Source organism: Dermacentor albipictus, chromosome 4, assembly GCF_038994185.2.
Source record: "Dermacentor albipictus isolate Rhodes 1998 colony chromosome 4, USDA_Dalb.pri_finalv2, whole genome shotgun sequence".
In the NCBI taxonomy this organism is placed as follows: domain Eukaryota; kingdom Metazoa; phylum Arthropoda; class Arachnida; order Ixodida; family Ixodidae; genus Dermacentor; species Dermacentor albipictus.
This window is the reverse complement of record NC_091824.1, coordinates 140,340,791-140,355,998: the sequence shown is the minus strand read 5'-3', so window position 1 is coordinate 140,355,998 and position 15,208 is coordinate 140,340,791. Positions and strand designations below refer to the sequence as shown.

At 43.8% G+C, this 15,208-nt stretch overlaps 1 protein-coding gene across 6 annotated transcripts in view; it reads left to right on the top strand.

The window, feature by feature from the left end:
- The window catches only part of mnb (minibrain), a 121,010-nt gene extending 108,466 nt beyond the window's left edge, over positions 1-12,544 (top strand). For 5 of the 6 annotated variants that reach the window (XM_070537657.1, XM_070537655.1, XM_070537652.1 and 2 more), the window contains 8 exons: positions 3,647-3,861; positions 5,130-5,318; positions 6,245-6,410; positions 7,688-8,121; positions 9,398-9,538; positions 10,110-10,262; positions 10,972-11,182; positions 11,874-12,544. In XM_070537657.1, coding sequence (XP_070393758.1) covers positions 3,673-3,861; positions 5,130-5,318; positions 6,245-6,410; positions 7,688-8,121; positions 9,398-9,538; positions 10,110-10,262; positions 10,972-11,182; positions 11,874-12,202 — 1,812 coding nt within the window. In that variant the 5' untranslated portion in view covers positions 3,647-3,672 and the 3' untranslated portion in view covers positions 12,203-12,544. The remainder of the gene's footprint in view (positions 1-3,646; positions 3,862-5,129; positions 5,319-6,244; positions 6,411-7,687; positions 8,122-9,397; positions 9,539-10,109; positions 10,263-10,971; positions 11,183-11,873) is intronic. The other variant, XM_070537653.1, reaches the window with a different exon arrangement.
- Positions 12,545-15,208: the final 2,664 nt, after the last annotated feature.

Below are 15,208 nucleotides of genomic sequence, written 5' to 3'. Positions count from 1 at the left end.
CTGTCGGGCCGTCGTCTAGTTGGCTCGTCTGGTCGGCGCGCTTTAAAATTAGGCGGTGCTCGGTAATAAGCCTCCGCATCTCGGCCCTTTCCAGCTTTTCCTCACGGTGTCGCAGTTCCGCTGAGGCGCGCTGCTTGCTTGTCAGAAACAACCGTAGAAAATTGCCGCTAAGGTCGACCGTTTTCGCCCGCTAAGCGTAATTAGGAGCGTGTTTCAGCTGTCGCTAATGGTTGCCGAGGGCGTGTCTTAGTGACGCATAATTAAGGTGGTAATCTGCGCTCTCGTTGGTTGATGAAGATAAAAGCACACAAGGGCGCGCATAGTGTTCAGTAAATCCACAAGCTTTTTACGAGTGGAGACGCTTAGCTCTGAAAAGAGAGAGTGAAGAATGAGCACGGGGTCGCCTATAGAAACGTAGGTGAAAATGTTCTACTGATTTGACTGTCCAAGTCTCATAATTGTAAATAGTTGAGATTAGAAATGATTACCAAAAAAAAAATGGGGGGCTATGCAAAATAGGAACCATAAGCCATATATGATAGACAAAATTCAGCATTACAAAACAAGTTTCCAACTGGTCTGCTATATTCATCTTGACAATAATCACTAACTTTAAACTACGAGGTTTATTATTATTAATTTTCTCAAGGTCCGATCAATCGTGAGAGGATAACCACAGTGAAAATCTGATGCCGCTCTGTGCACATGTGTTGCACAGTGTCTCTAATATGCCCGTCGATCGCGTGAGGTCGCAGTTGTCAATTCTGAGTGCAGTGAGCGCGTAAACATGCCACGAACAAAAGAGTCTGCCACCAAGTGTGAAGTGTGCGCTATCGTTTGATTTCTGCATTCTGAGAGGTGCAATGCAATTGAAATTAATCTACAAATTAATAATCTGTACGCTACAACTTTCATGAGTGACAGCAAAGTGTGGCAATGGTGCAGGAACTTTCAAGCAGGAGGCGCAGATGTTCATGATGGAGGTGGGCAGGGAAGGAAGCGAGTTTTAATCTGTGATCTTGTTCAGCGAGGGGATCAGGTGATTCGAGAAAATTGTCGGTTCACATTTTATTTTAAGTGATTCGTTGCTAGAAATTTCATGGTCAGCTCACTGAGAGTGAGTGAGAGACTCCAGTACCGCAAACTGTGTGCGAGGTGGGTTCCCAAGATGCTGACCTACCGTCACAAAACTCAGCAAATGGGCGCAGCCCTAATGTTTCTCTAGCGCTACCGTTATGAGAAACCTTTATTTTTAAGAAAGTCTCCACAGGGGACAAGACATGGGTATGCTTCGAAACTGAAGAAACAAAAGAGCAATCCAAACAGTGGATGCATTCTGATCCCCTGAAAGGAAAGAAGTTCAAGTGAATCCTCTCCAGCAGAAAGTGTATGGCTGCTGTGTTCTGGGACAGCAATGATGTTCTCTCGGTGGAATTCATAGAACGTGGCACGACCATCACTGCAACCTCGTACAGTGAGGCTCTTGGAACCTCTACGAAAGGCAATTCAGAACAAGCAAAGAGGAACTTTGTCATCAGGCATTGTCCTTCTTCATGGCAATGCAAGGCCGCAACAGTGTAGCTGCAACAAAGAAGCTCCTGCAGCATTTTCGACGGGAACTGTTCGATCACCTACTATACAGCCCGGACTTGGCTCCCTCTGGTTACCATCTCTTTGCTCGCATGAAACGCTGGCTAGGACAGGAGTTTGACAATCGGAGCAGCGACTATGTAGAGAAGTAGCTGGAAAGTGTGTTTAAATGTTCCAAATAAAACAGTTTTGATTTTCACTGTGGTTTTCATTTTGCGACCGATCAAAGCTTGGAAGAAAAAAAAATAGCCTTCGCAATAATTTAAGAAATATGTTACACCTACTTTCCGGTATAATGACATGCTAATTTATTAACACTGTTGTTAAGGAATGCTAACATAACTTGTGTGTTTCATAATGGCAAGTGTTCAACCTAACCCTAGTTGCACAATCATCTGCAGATTCCTTCAGAATGCGTGTCTTGTGAAGTATACTGCTAGTCTATGATGTTAGTACATTGTTAACAAATTATCATCGATAAGACCAAAAGGGTAGCAGGGTTGCAGAAGCTACAGAAAAAAATGAGTGGTACCATTGGTGGATTGTTGTCAAAGGGGCCTGCTACTGCAGATCAGTCAGCATAAGAGGAGGCATTACCTAGGTGTTCCTAAGTTCACCAGCATAAATTGAAACACGAACGGGAAATACTTGATCAGGATGCCTGATATGTATAATTACATAGAAATACAACCTGTAATCACCCTGTAACCAGTTTCTAAGCATGGACTAGTCCCAAGTGTGTTTTATAATCTGAATCAAGCCACGGTTTCAAATGCAGGTGAACCTGCAAGGCGGACAACACATTGGAGTAGTTTTGGATTTGTTTATGTTCGGATTTCCACTTATAGTATGCAAAAGAGAGAGTAGTCCCCCTCCCCCTTCTGGTGTCCATGCACTGAATTTAATTATGATTGTTGAATGTAAAAGCTTAATTTTAGCGACTGTTGCATGGAGATCCTATATTCAGGCCACCAAGTTTTATTCCACGAAATTATTACTGAAATTTGGGAAATTCACGAGAGAAAAAAAAGTGAGGCATGATGTTTGCAACTCATTACTTCAGGAATAAGAAACAACACAGTTCTGTAAACTGCAGTAATTTGTACAGTATGGTCCACTGTTAACTGGAAGTAGGCAGTTAGTATTTGGTCATCAATAACTGCTCAGATGTGGCATCAAGGCCCATTGACGAATCTTTTAACATGCTTATGTATGTCAGATTGATTATATCAGCCACTTATTTCTGATAAAGTAGAAGAAATGTTTTTTGTTTTACATTGACTTTAGTGCTTGTTTGGTATTCTATTTAACTGTGGAATGTGCTGTATAAAGTTTACAAGACTTACCTACAGACCGTTCTTAAATGTACCACGGATTTATGGGTTTATGTATTTGTGATAACCACTTCTGGTGCAGTTGCAAAGCTTCCAGGCATACTGGTGCAGTGCAGGAAAAAAAGCTCTGTGCTTCAATTTTAATTTTTTTTAATTTAACTATTTTCAACAATGTCTGTAATAAAAATTTAATAAAATTGAGTGAGTGGCATACAACAGATAAGTTTTTTCTGCTTTGAATGTCCTAGTTGGTGTTTTTCGCAGTAATGTGATCCATGTTTTGTAATTGTTTTCTTTATTTCCTCAGTGTTGCAGAGCCATGAATGTTATGCTTCATATCTTAAAGAAGGTCTCCTGTTTTATATGCTATGTCGAAATCGCTTCACACTATTCCAAGTGAAATGATTACTGCATCATGAATTACGTAGAAAAAAAATCCAGAGGATAAAATTTGCTTGTAAGAACTAATTCCAGAATTCTTCCCTCTTTCTCTTCTTCTTGTACATCTTTTTTTTTTCGTGTTGACACCTTGTTCGTGCTGTTGCTAAATTGAAGCTATGATATTGTGGGTCGCACATGCAGGGGGCATCAACAACATTTTGTAGGTCCCAGCCTGCTAATCAGCACAGACTTTGCATTCACACTGGGACGTACACCATGTTGTCTTGCTTACAATGGCTGTCCACTACTATAAAGGAACTTTGCTTGTGGTGTTTTTGCAGGCGAGCAGCAGCAGCAGCAAGGGGGAATGGTGACTGGCGCAGGTGCCGGTGCAAAAGGAGGCAATGCCACGTACGGCCGGCTCGTGACGCAGGACCTGCTGGCAGCCATGGCCACGGACCCGCAGCACCTGCCCTTCAAGTTCAGGGACCCCAGCCAGGCACCCTTGCGAAAGCTGAGCGTTGACCTCATCAAAACTTACAAGCACATCAACGAGGTAGGTCCCCCAGCCTTTTGGTCTCCTTTGGTCATTCTTCTTATGGGTTTGTGAATACTCGAAATTTTCAAATAACAAATCAAGTAATGTCTTATTCAATTCAGTCTTTGAATCATATTGTCACTATTTGTAAATATGAATATTTTTCAAATAGTTTTGAATATTTCGGAACATCAACTGTGCGCAGTCAAGCATAAAATTGTTGTAAAGGTATGATAAATTTCACCCCCCACAGGCATAGTATAGGCATAGAATGTGACAACTTGCATAGTAGGGCGAACTACGTCACCCAGGGAGTCAGACTCAAACAGTGTGGCGCTATAGTAGTGGTCTGGACCATTAGTAGTCTAAACTTTAGCACTCTGGTGCATCTGGCACTGTTCGATTCACGCTCAATTTCGTCTTAAATATTACTCTTTGTACACCCCCAGTTTTTTTTTCCCCACCTGGAATGATCAAAAGATCACAAATAATGTTGGAGCACAATTGCCAAATAAAATGCTCTAGCCTCGACCTTTTGATTTCAAACTTTTTTTACCAACTGCTTTCAGTTAGTGTCACAATCACGGACAGCAGCGTTGCATTTTTGTAGTGGCACACCGGTCATCAACTGCATGGTCGTAAAAAATATAGTACACCTGACAGCGCATTTCCAGTTGCCCTCTAAGCTACAGCATGCATATTTTTGCTTTATGTATGCACCATGATAACTTCCTTTTTTTGAAAGCATTGTGTGTGATTTCTGCACATTCTGTATGCTGCTGATGGTACTAAACCCTGCAGCTATAGATATAGAGATCAGAGCCATCTTGTACAAAGACTTCTAGCTTACTATTAGTTTCTATCTGTCCACTCGCTCATCATTAGTAATTACGTATGAATCTTGCTAAAGAAAGGGACATAATAAAAATTTTGGTGTTTTACACATTATGAACATTCTGTACTATTAGAAATAGCCGAAGCATTACTTTTGTTTTTACTAACTACCATTATTGTAGCAATAAGAATGCAGCATTAAGCCCACATACAAGAAAAATAGTACCTGAGAGAAAAACGCTTGTTGCTAGCTTGTTGCAACTAGCTGAGGCTCAAGTCTTACTAGTGTGTTGTGTAATGTAGCCATGCAGCAGCAAGGAGTACTTCTTTTTTTAATGAGAGTTGCTCTTTAGTACTTCATGCACAGCTGGCTATCTTTCTGGAGACTGTCCAGTTTGCCTTGTATTCTAAAGTATGCTTCTTTTTGGTTGTTTGTTCTTGTATGGACACAGGTCTACTATGCCAAGAAGAAGCGGCGTGCACAGCAAACCCAGGGAGATGACCAAAGCCACAAGAAAGAGCGCAAGCTGTATAATGAGGGCTTCGATGATGATAACCATGACTACATTATCCGCAATGGGGAGCGATTCTTGGACCGCTACGAGATAGATTCCCTCATTGGCAAGGGCTCCTTTGGTCAGGTGAGTAGTCAGCTACACTTATGCCTTATTTCTTTTTTTGTCCTTAAGCTTTACAATAAAGCACAGACAGTGAACATCGTGGATGTTGGCATATGATATTCATGTTGATAGTAGACTGCCTTAAGTGGCCTGTAATTAACAGCACTTTCAAAAGAGAGGAGACATAATGAGGGCAGGATTTTAACTATCTTTATTAGATATTTATAAGGTACGTAGAGTCATGGATAAAGCAGTGCACTAATGCACTGCGAATGTAGCCCACATGTTAACATGTATCTTTTATTTGCAGTTTTTTATGGTAGAAAATGGTAGAAAAATTGCAATATGAAAGGCTTTCAAATTTATTTCGTGCTTTGATTTTTGTTTTCCTTTGCTTTTGTTTGCCAGAAAATAGGAGCACAAAAGTGTGGACTATTGTGTGGAAGAATTGAGCATCCACTAGCTTTGGCTATTGGCTCAAGAGTCTTTTTGTGCAATGTTCTGTAAAAATCTTGTATTAATAAACAAAAAAATTCTAGTTACCACTGGCTCAACCATTTCATGTCTCTAGTGAAGTATAGAATATGGCTATATACATTTAGTCAAGTGGCAAATGTTGGCCCATGGCTCAAGTAAGGCCGACAGCATTTTCGATTCCATCCCTAAGAAACTTCGGAATTATTTGTGGCACATAGATACAAGTAGTTAGTGTTTTCATTTTATCTAAGTTTTGCTGAACTGCCTACAGTATGCGCACATATATGCCATCCAAGCACTGCCTTGTTTTTTTACATGTAGGACATGCATAAAGCTGGCATGCAAAGTTGTATCGGCAAGAACACAATGCATGGGGTGTCAAAGTTTAAATGGTTTGTTGAACAGGCTGTGGTCTCTAGCTTAAGTACGTTCCTTCGATCACAGAGTTCAAGATAATGATCACTTTGCAGGTGGTGAAGGCATATGACCGAGAGGAACAGTGTTTTGTGGCCATCAAAATCATCAAGAACAAGAAGCCGTTCCTAAACCAAGCTCAAATAGAGGTGAAACTGTTAGAGATGATGAATAACCATGAGAGCAACGGCACCTGCTGTCATCTGGGCAAGGACAAAATAGGTGGGTTTCTTTTTGGCCTGTTGCTTTTTGTCATGCGTCACAGTGGTAGTGGTGGTTTATGAGCACGAACCTAAAGTCGCCTCATCATTGTTGAGTAGTAACTCTGCACCTAGTTGTGTAGTCTGGCATTATCCAATATGTGAATGGTAACTTTCTTCTCAGCTTAGGACATCATTTAATCACATCAGTGCCTCGTGGTAGGTGTTCATGTTTTCAAACATGTAGCGGTTTTTGGCCCCTGAATGTCCTTTATCTGTTGAGCCTTACATTTAGGGTAGGAGCTCATATCAGCACAATTCTCTGTTGCTGCTTATATATATCATGAGAAATGGCTGTTGGGGATGCAAAGCTACATATTATTATTCATATAACATCAATTATACTTAATAGTTTACGTATAGTTTCTATAGTGCTTGTATATAGTATATAGTTTCATTCATATAACATACTTGTATCTTGTGTAATCAAACCAAACCAAGTTGCTACCTTAGTACCAACTCTGTGGATATCTGTCATGGATCCCAAGTAATCAGCTGTCCTTTTCTCTTTTCTTTCTTTTTGTAAAGTTTTGTAGAAATGCACAGTGCAAAACTCCCTTGTAAGTGCAAAATGTTGTTTCTTCAGTCTGGTTGGAGGAGATAGCCTGTAACCTATGCGAATGCCCAAGGTACTTCCAAATGTTCTTGGTTCATTCTATTGGCTATTTACACCACAATTTTACCATTTTGCTTTGCCCTTATGAAGTTGAAATATAGCTCTATGTTCTGGCTTCCTGCAGCTTTCTGTAAAAAATAATTCTGTATATGTTGGGTGTGAGAGGCAAGGATATACACATATGGCCAGCCTGTCCAAGGCACCTTACACCTGTTCATCCAAGTTTTAACCCACAGTGTGTTTTTCCATCTGTTGGCCCCCATCTTGAATGTGGTTTCTCATATGTTTAAAAAGCATTCAGGACACCCCTTTGGTTTCATTTTTGCACAAAGCAAACTTAATAAGCCTATAGAAAGCTGTGTCATTATGATGATGTGCTGTAGCCTTGGCTTTCAATGCAAAAGCGAATGCTGCCTTCCAAACTTTTTGTTCATTTGAAGAAGAATACTTGAAATGGAAAAAACATTTAGCTGCATGAATTGAACACGTGAGTGCTTGCATACAATTGAACAACCTAGCCCACACGTGTTGTGCGAGAGATTAAATGTATGTGTATGTTTATTTTTTTCACTCTCCCCCTACTCGCCTGCCCTCTGGTGCCCGGTTGTCGTTCGGGATCGCAGTGAAGTTAAAGGGACACTTCATGTGGCGCAACCATCTCTGCCTGGTGTTTGAGCTGCTCTCGTACAACCTGTACGACCTTCTGCGCAACACCAACTTTAGCGGTGTGTCACTGAACTTGACCCGCAAGTTCGCCCAGCAGATGTGCACAGCACTGGTGTTTTTGTCCAGTCCAGACCTGAGCATCATCCACTGTGACCTCAAGCCTGAGAACATTTTGTTGTGCAACCCCAAACGGAGCGCCATCAAAATAGTGGACTTTGGCAGCTCGTGCCAGCTCGGGCAGCGCATCTACCAGTACATCCAGAGTCGGTTCTACCGGTCACCCGAGGTCCTGCTCGGTATACCGTACGACATGGCCATTGACATGTGGAGTCTAGGCTGCATCCTGGTAGAAATGCACACGGGCGAGCCGCTCTTCAGTGGGGCCAATGAGGTCAGTTGTCTTGAGATCTCTCCCCCTTGATAGCGCGCTGATTCATCTTGTCTTCGCAACTATGCATGTAGGTTCCAGATCGCGTGCTCAGTTGTTTATAGATTAGTGAACTCTTAGGAGGCACACCTATGCGAGCTAGTAAAATGTAAGTTTTTCTTGCAAAATGGTTTTTGTTTTTGCCATCCTTGTTGGCAGTGGCGTAGCTACGTCGTCTGGCGCCCGGGGCCCATAGGTCTTCTGTCACCCCCTCCCCGTGTGTAGCCGGCGGAAAGAGGGGTGTCTTCAGACGTATATGACACCCCCCCCCCCCCTCCACAGGCCCCTTGCACCCGGGGCCCTCGGCCCCCTGGCCCCCCCTATTGCTACGCCACTGCTTGTTGGTATGATGACATAATATGATGAACAGCGCAAAAACCAAATAAAAGATTAGGGCAGTGCCTGTGTCGCCTGTTTCCCTAATTTGCTGTCCAATTTCCAAATACGGTCCTAGTTGGTGCTATGGGTGTATGCTCTTACAAAACACTATTGCACGCAATGTATTTTTGGGTATTGGGTGTTCTTGCATGTGTATGCACACACACTGCAGCTCACCTAACAGGCCATCAAGACATCATTACTCAGAAAAAGATACATCGCTGCGGGAAAGTGTGCAAGAGAATCGCATGGGCTTTTCTCAGGCATCTGCAGGAAAAAGTGTCAGAAATTGACAATTTTCACACACAAGAAAAATTTCTCTGCACTGTACGAAACGTCACTGAAACATTGCCAGTAAAAGCATACTACCCGTAGTCATCTGGACATATTATTACAGGCTAGAACTTTGAAAGCACAGATTCCACTGTCCAGTAACATTTGATGCAAACTGTACAAGAAATCTAGCTCAGTCAAAGAGCATCTGCATGAATATCAGTTCATCTCTCCAGCTCTGTCAGAGAACTTGTAATAGTGGCTAGCCAACATGCTTCATGCATTAGTCGGCATCATAAATTAAGTCTACACTGTATAACAAACATGAGTGTAAAGAATCACCAGATATATCAAAGTAAATGCACAATCGTTGCCAATGTCAGCTTGTAAGGAATATATGCTTAAAATTAATACAGGCTATAATGAAGCTATTTTTGTGTTGGGTGCAACCTCATAACAACATGGCTCAACTGTTTTCTGCTGCATTTCTGAAGCAAGTATGCCTGTTCTGTAGATGGGGCTAGTGCCTGGCCTTGTTTTGGTAAGTACTTCCAACTTAGTGCACCCCTTGCCATCACCATTTGTGCAGGTGGACCAGATGAACAAAATAGTGGAGGTGCTTGGGCTTCCCCCTAAGTCGCTGTTGGACAAGGCCCACAAGGCACGCAAGTACTTTGAGAAGCTTCCCGATGGCAGCTTCGTGCTCAAGAAGACCAAGGATGGCAAGAAGGTACACTAGTGGTCCCACTTTTTAAATTTCGCTCCTACATTTTTCTTTTTGAAACATCGAACTACTGGCTAAGTTTGTGCACACTTTTCAGGGAAGAGCCCTTTATTACATTAGAAAGGACACTAAATCAGATTAGATTCTTTCAAAACTTCATTTTCGTTAATGTTATGGTAAAAAGCTTGCTATTAAAAGTAAAAGTGGAGGGTAGAACTTTCTTTCTTGAATTTCACGTCCAAGATCAATGCTGGAACATCAGTGTGACATCATAGATTGAAAGGATTAGTGTCCATTTAAGGTGCATTTTACTATTTCTTCTATCACCTTTAATGACTACCACCACCTTCACCGCATTACCTAATTATTGGCCATCATATGTAGTAAAGGCTTTTGTGAAGGGGTAATATCACATAAGCTTTATTTGTGCCATTCTTACACATTCAGCTAAACAGAGTAAAGGAAAGCTCTAGGGTTAATTTTGAGGAATTCTGTACGGCCACTTTAAATTGTGCAAAGCCCTGCCCTGTTCTGATCTGTTTCCTCCTGTTGTGAAACTTTTTTCCCCCCTAAATAGTACCGTGCCCCCGGTACGCGGCGATTGCACGAGGTGCTTGGTGTGGAGACGGGAGGTCCTGGTGGCCGGCGGTTGGCTGAGCCAGGTCACTCTGTTGCTGACTACCTCAAGTTCCGTGACCTGGTGCTTCGCATGCTCGACTATGACCCTAAGGTAAGCTAACGAGGGTAAAGGCGGCGTGATACAATACGGTCAACGAGGACACGGAAAGAAAGACGCTTTCCACTGTTCTGTGCCTCTCAAATCGTTCTTTTTGTGGGATAGGGGGCGGGGGGCACTTCTTATCGTCATAATATAGTAGCCAATGTCATTGTTAAAACCATGGTGTCAGACCACTGTCCAGCTGGACTCTGTGAACAGCAGTGTCACATGACTCGTGTAACGTTTTGTCTCCTTGTGCATTAATGGTGTGGTGCAATGTGGCCAGTCATCACTGTGGTAGCTCAGGGGCTATAGCATTCTACCATTGAGTCACAAGGTTGTAACTTCAGCTGTTGGGTACTGCTGCCGTATTCTGATGGGTGCAGAATGCATCAACGTCTGTGTACTTAGGTTCAGATGAGGTTAAAGAACCTCAGGTTCTTCAAATTAACTCAGAATATCCCACTCCAGCATCCCTTATAGCCTGAGACTTGTTTTGGGACATGAATTGATTCAAAGTTGACGTGGCCAGCCACAGAGGTTCATAAGTGCTGTGTTGTGCCAAATGTTCTATTCTATATAGTATTTTTGGGTGTAATTCTTGAGCACACTTGCTGGAGACTCCTTGCATGTCAGCCGTGTAGGAAGAGGTTTGGTAGAATTTATGGTGGCACTAGTGCATTTCAGTCAGCGCTAAGGTATCCACTTGCATTTTTTTCAGGGGCGCATCACACCACATCATGCACTGCAGCACTCATTCTTTCGGCGTACTGCGGACGAAGGCACCAATACATCAACGTCACCAGCCGCCCTTGAAGGGAGCGCGTCAACATCTGCGTCGTGTCTCATGCTGATGGCACCCCCGCAGGTGGCCCTCAACAATGGAACTTCCTCCACATCCTCCTCATCAGCATCCTCGGGCGCCAGCTCCTGTGAGTGGGATCAACTGCAGTGCATCTCTCTCATATCTTCGTCTTTTTCGTGGCAAACTTTTTTGAGCAGATGGAAAGGCTTATTCGTGCTTGCGCCTATTATAATCTCTTCAGAATCCGACCTGCTGTTAAAAATTAATTGTGGCTACAACTTGTGTTTGACCATACTGCAAAAACTCGCTTTGACGAGGGACGTTCCTGTCGAAATGTTGCCCAGCCTTTCTGAGTCACCTTATCCCTGTTTATAACCTTTATACCGCATTTGAATATGTACTGCAAGAAATCGATGCAGTCTGCTGTTAAACCTAAACAGGCTCTTGGTAATTATATTCACTTGAGAAGTTGCATAGCTATGTTGTATACTATAGTGCGATATGCATTCTATTTTTTGTCGAAGAGCAGTGGTTCAGCATGTATAGACTGCCATTTCTAATAGCCCTGAAAATTACGTAATGCTACCTATTCCTTGTGGGAACCTCTCTGTTCTTGAAAGCTTTGCATAGCCCATGAAAAGAAGATAGGTGAATAAGAAATGTCTTGGAGCCAATGCTTTGCCAATGTTGGCTCCAGAGAGACATCTCTTGTGCAATCCCTGTTGATTGCTTCCTAGCCCCCATAGGAGGGGAACAGGGTGTCGCACATGCGTGCCATTGGATCACTAAGGGTGTGTCTGTCTGTGCACTTCTTGCAGCAGCCTCCTCATCGGGCAGCCGAACCCGGCCAGACCCTGCGTCACTGCTGCACTCATCGTTGCACTGCATGATGGCCCCTTCCAAAGCAGCAGCAGCGGTGGTTGGCTCCTCATCTTCAGAGGCTCGGTGCAGTCGCGGCACGGCCCGACTGGTGGCCGAGCCCCAACTGCAGCCACAACCACAGCCACCGCAGCAGCAGCGCCTCAGCCCCATGGACACTCTGGGCTATCACCACGGTTACGGGGCCCCATACGCACGGGCACCTGACGGCGAGGACTCGCCCATGTTGGGCATCTGTGTCGACTCGGCACCTGTCGTCTCTCATTGATGTGTCCCCCGCATAGGAGAGAGGAGGCCACACTCCCCCAGTGCTGCTACTATTGCCCGGATGGGGGCTGCTGCTTCTGAGAACATCAGATGGACATGGGCATTGTTTAGTGCGTGCGATGACGCTGGGGCGCCCCGAGCATGTGATCTTCTTTGGCAGCCTGGGTTTGGATGGCGGGCTGTAGTGGACAGTGGCTTCCTTTGTACTAACACAGCGAGTGAGCAATGCTATGCACAACTTCAGCTCATGCGCATGTGTGTACCAGATTGGATCTGAGGTTATTTTTCACAGTGTGTACAGGCTTGAGAAGAAAAACATGGGTAGCAGAAATTTAGTGCACAATGTGCTTGCTGTCCTTCTCTTCTTTTTCTTGGAACAGTATGTTGCCCTGTAAATTGTTGCCACAGTTTGATTGCAACAGATACTAGCCAGTCTGCAATCAGGGAGCTATTTTCTCAAAAAGGTGCAAGCTCAGCATTAAATAGGGTCCTGGCTGTAACTGTTTTCAGATTTGGTAAATTCATGGCCCCTAGTCCACAGCAGCATTTGTCGTGGTGTTGGTACAAAGTTCACCAAGCTCATTTTGTGATGTGGCCGCTAAAGAAGATGACATGCCTAGCGTACACACACCAACTAATGATATTGCGTTTAGAGCACCTGTGTTGGACCCTCATGACAGGCTTGACCGGAAACCTTTTTGTTGTGTGTTCGGAAGCCAAGAGGGTGTTCTTTGAAATTTCTGTCTAGGTCACCCAAATAGGCTTTAGCAGCGTACAGCTGCAATTTTGCAATGCTTCTTGGTGCCTGCGGAGCATGGTAACTATCTCTCATGGCACTGTTAGTGTTCTTGCGCAGTTTTTACCTGTGACGTGTGGCATTGTTTCCACTTAATACGAGGACGAAATTTTGTCAACCATTTTATTCCTGACATCTCTTACGAGAGACGTATGTTGAAACGAATACAAGGCCGCAGAATTATGGCAAAGGAAAATGTAGCTCCATGGAACACTGGAGACGAGATACGTTTATCTGCTTTCTTTCTTTCTTTTTTTTAAACCTTCTTACAAGAACTAAATTTGAGGCACTTCGTTTCATCTCTCTTTAATCTGATGAGGTCACATTGCCAACATATGACATCTGAATATTCAGTGGCGAGCGATCCTTGTGGCGTTTTGCAGTTGCAAGGAAATAGGCGGGTCCACCAGCGAGCACGCGCACTCTTGGGCCACTGTAGGAAAGGGAAACCTTCACTAGACAACCCTACAACATTTCCTCTCAACACAGCAGCGAGGCTGGGGGGGGTGCGGACATGGTTGCTGTGTTGTAGGCTGTTGAGAAGAGGGCATTCCTCTCGTTGAGTGTCGTCTGCGGCCTCTGCAACCAGATGGGAGTGTAGAGAGGTGGGAGCACTAGTGTCGTAGCCCCCATTAGGAGTTTGTGGGGCTGGTGGGGAGTGTGGCAATGTACATAGCTAGCTGGAAAGGGGGAGGGGTGTTGAATGTGCATTGTCACCTGTACATAGCTGGGGTGTGCCCCAACACCCTCTTCTCATCGTTGGGCATCTCGAAGGAAAATAAAGACGCTAGAAGGTAGTCACGGTGAGAAGTAGCGGGAAAGGGGCCCCGATTGGTTGCTCGTGCCGAGACTGGAGAAAAAAAAAATAATTTATACTACCTGTACATCACTTGCGCAACACTGAGAGGGCGCGCCATGGTTGAGATATGCTGTATCTTACTGTACATAGCTATAAATATTATACATACAATATATAAATATATAAATATGCTATGCGCTACCCTTCTCCCTCTTCCCGTGAAATTGGCCACCAAACTGGGATAAAAGATAATGTGTGTAGTGCATGGAAGCAGGTGGCAGAGCACGTGTTCGAAAGAAAAAAAAAATGCCGGGATATTTATTTTGCTCTTATTGTTTCCAATTTTTGCCTCTTCCCGTCGTGTTTCTCTTTCCATCCTTTTCTGGTAGAACTGTGTAGGCTTGTTCCTTACTACTTACGAAAAGCCAGAGAGAAATTGAAAATCACTTCTTCAGTGTTGAGGCTCGAGTTGGGATTCTTTGTTTGCACTGTGCCTTTTCAAGTGCAATTTACTGTTTCTTTAGAGAAAAGAAAAGACCCCCCACAACTACATTAAGTAGGTCTGGACAACTGCGATGTGCAATCTGGGTCAAACGGTGTAGAAAAGAAAAAGAAACTGACCTTCCCATTGGCAATGCTTGTTTCCTTAGGACATTTAGTTTGGCTTTTAGTGAAACACATTGAGTGAAGTCATTTGTCATCCTTTTCACTTCAGGGGGTACTGGTTTGGGGGGCACAGGTGTGACTACCCACTTCGCATGTGGAGGTCGCATGTGGAGCTAGTACCGATTCAAGATGCTAGAACGACCACGAGCACAAGCGTGCTGTTTCCCATAGAGTTCTCACTGCAGAAGGAAATTGGTTGCACTAGAATGATGAGGAACCTAAGAAAAAAATTATACCACACCATACCTGTGCACTGTTGTTAACAGTATCCTTAGGAATGATGAGCTTGAAAACGTGACTCTCTACCTGCGGAAAGTAAGTAGAATTAAGAGGGCCCATGAATAACTGCTTGTTGGCACCTGACAACCATAAGTGATATCCAAATCAACGCCTTTGCGATGGCTCCCTGCTGATAACAGAAACCAATCTCGAAGGCTGTGCGTTTGCTGGCTGAATGCAGTAAAAGTGATTTGAAGAGCCAGAAACACGTCATGGACAGCATGTTTCAGAACGATCTGTTCTGGTCCAGCTGTGACTTGACACGTGTTGTGGGTAAAGAGTTGTACCTCCGATTTGTCGACTTGTTGCACAGCTGTAGGTAGTTATGCATGAATGTTAAGTGATGGCACTGCCATAATATGACCACCTGCGTGCTACTCTGCAGGAAATGGGACAAAGGAAAAGGCCCTTAAGTAAAAGGTAGCCATTCGAGTAACATAAGAAAGGAAATAAAATAAGTACATGTC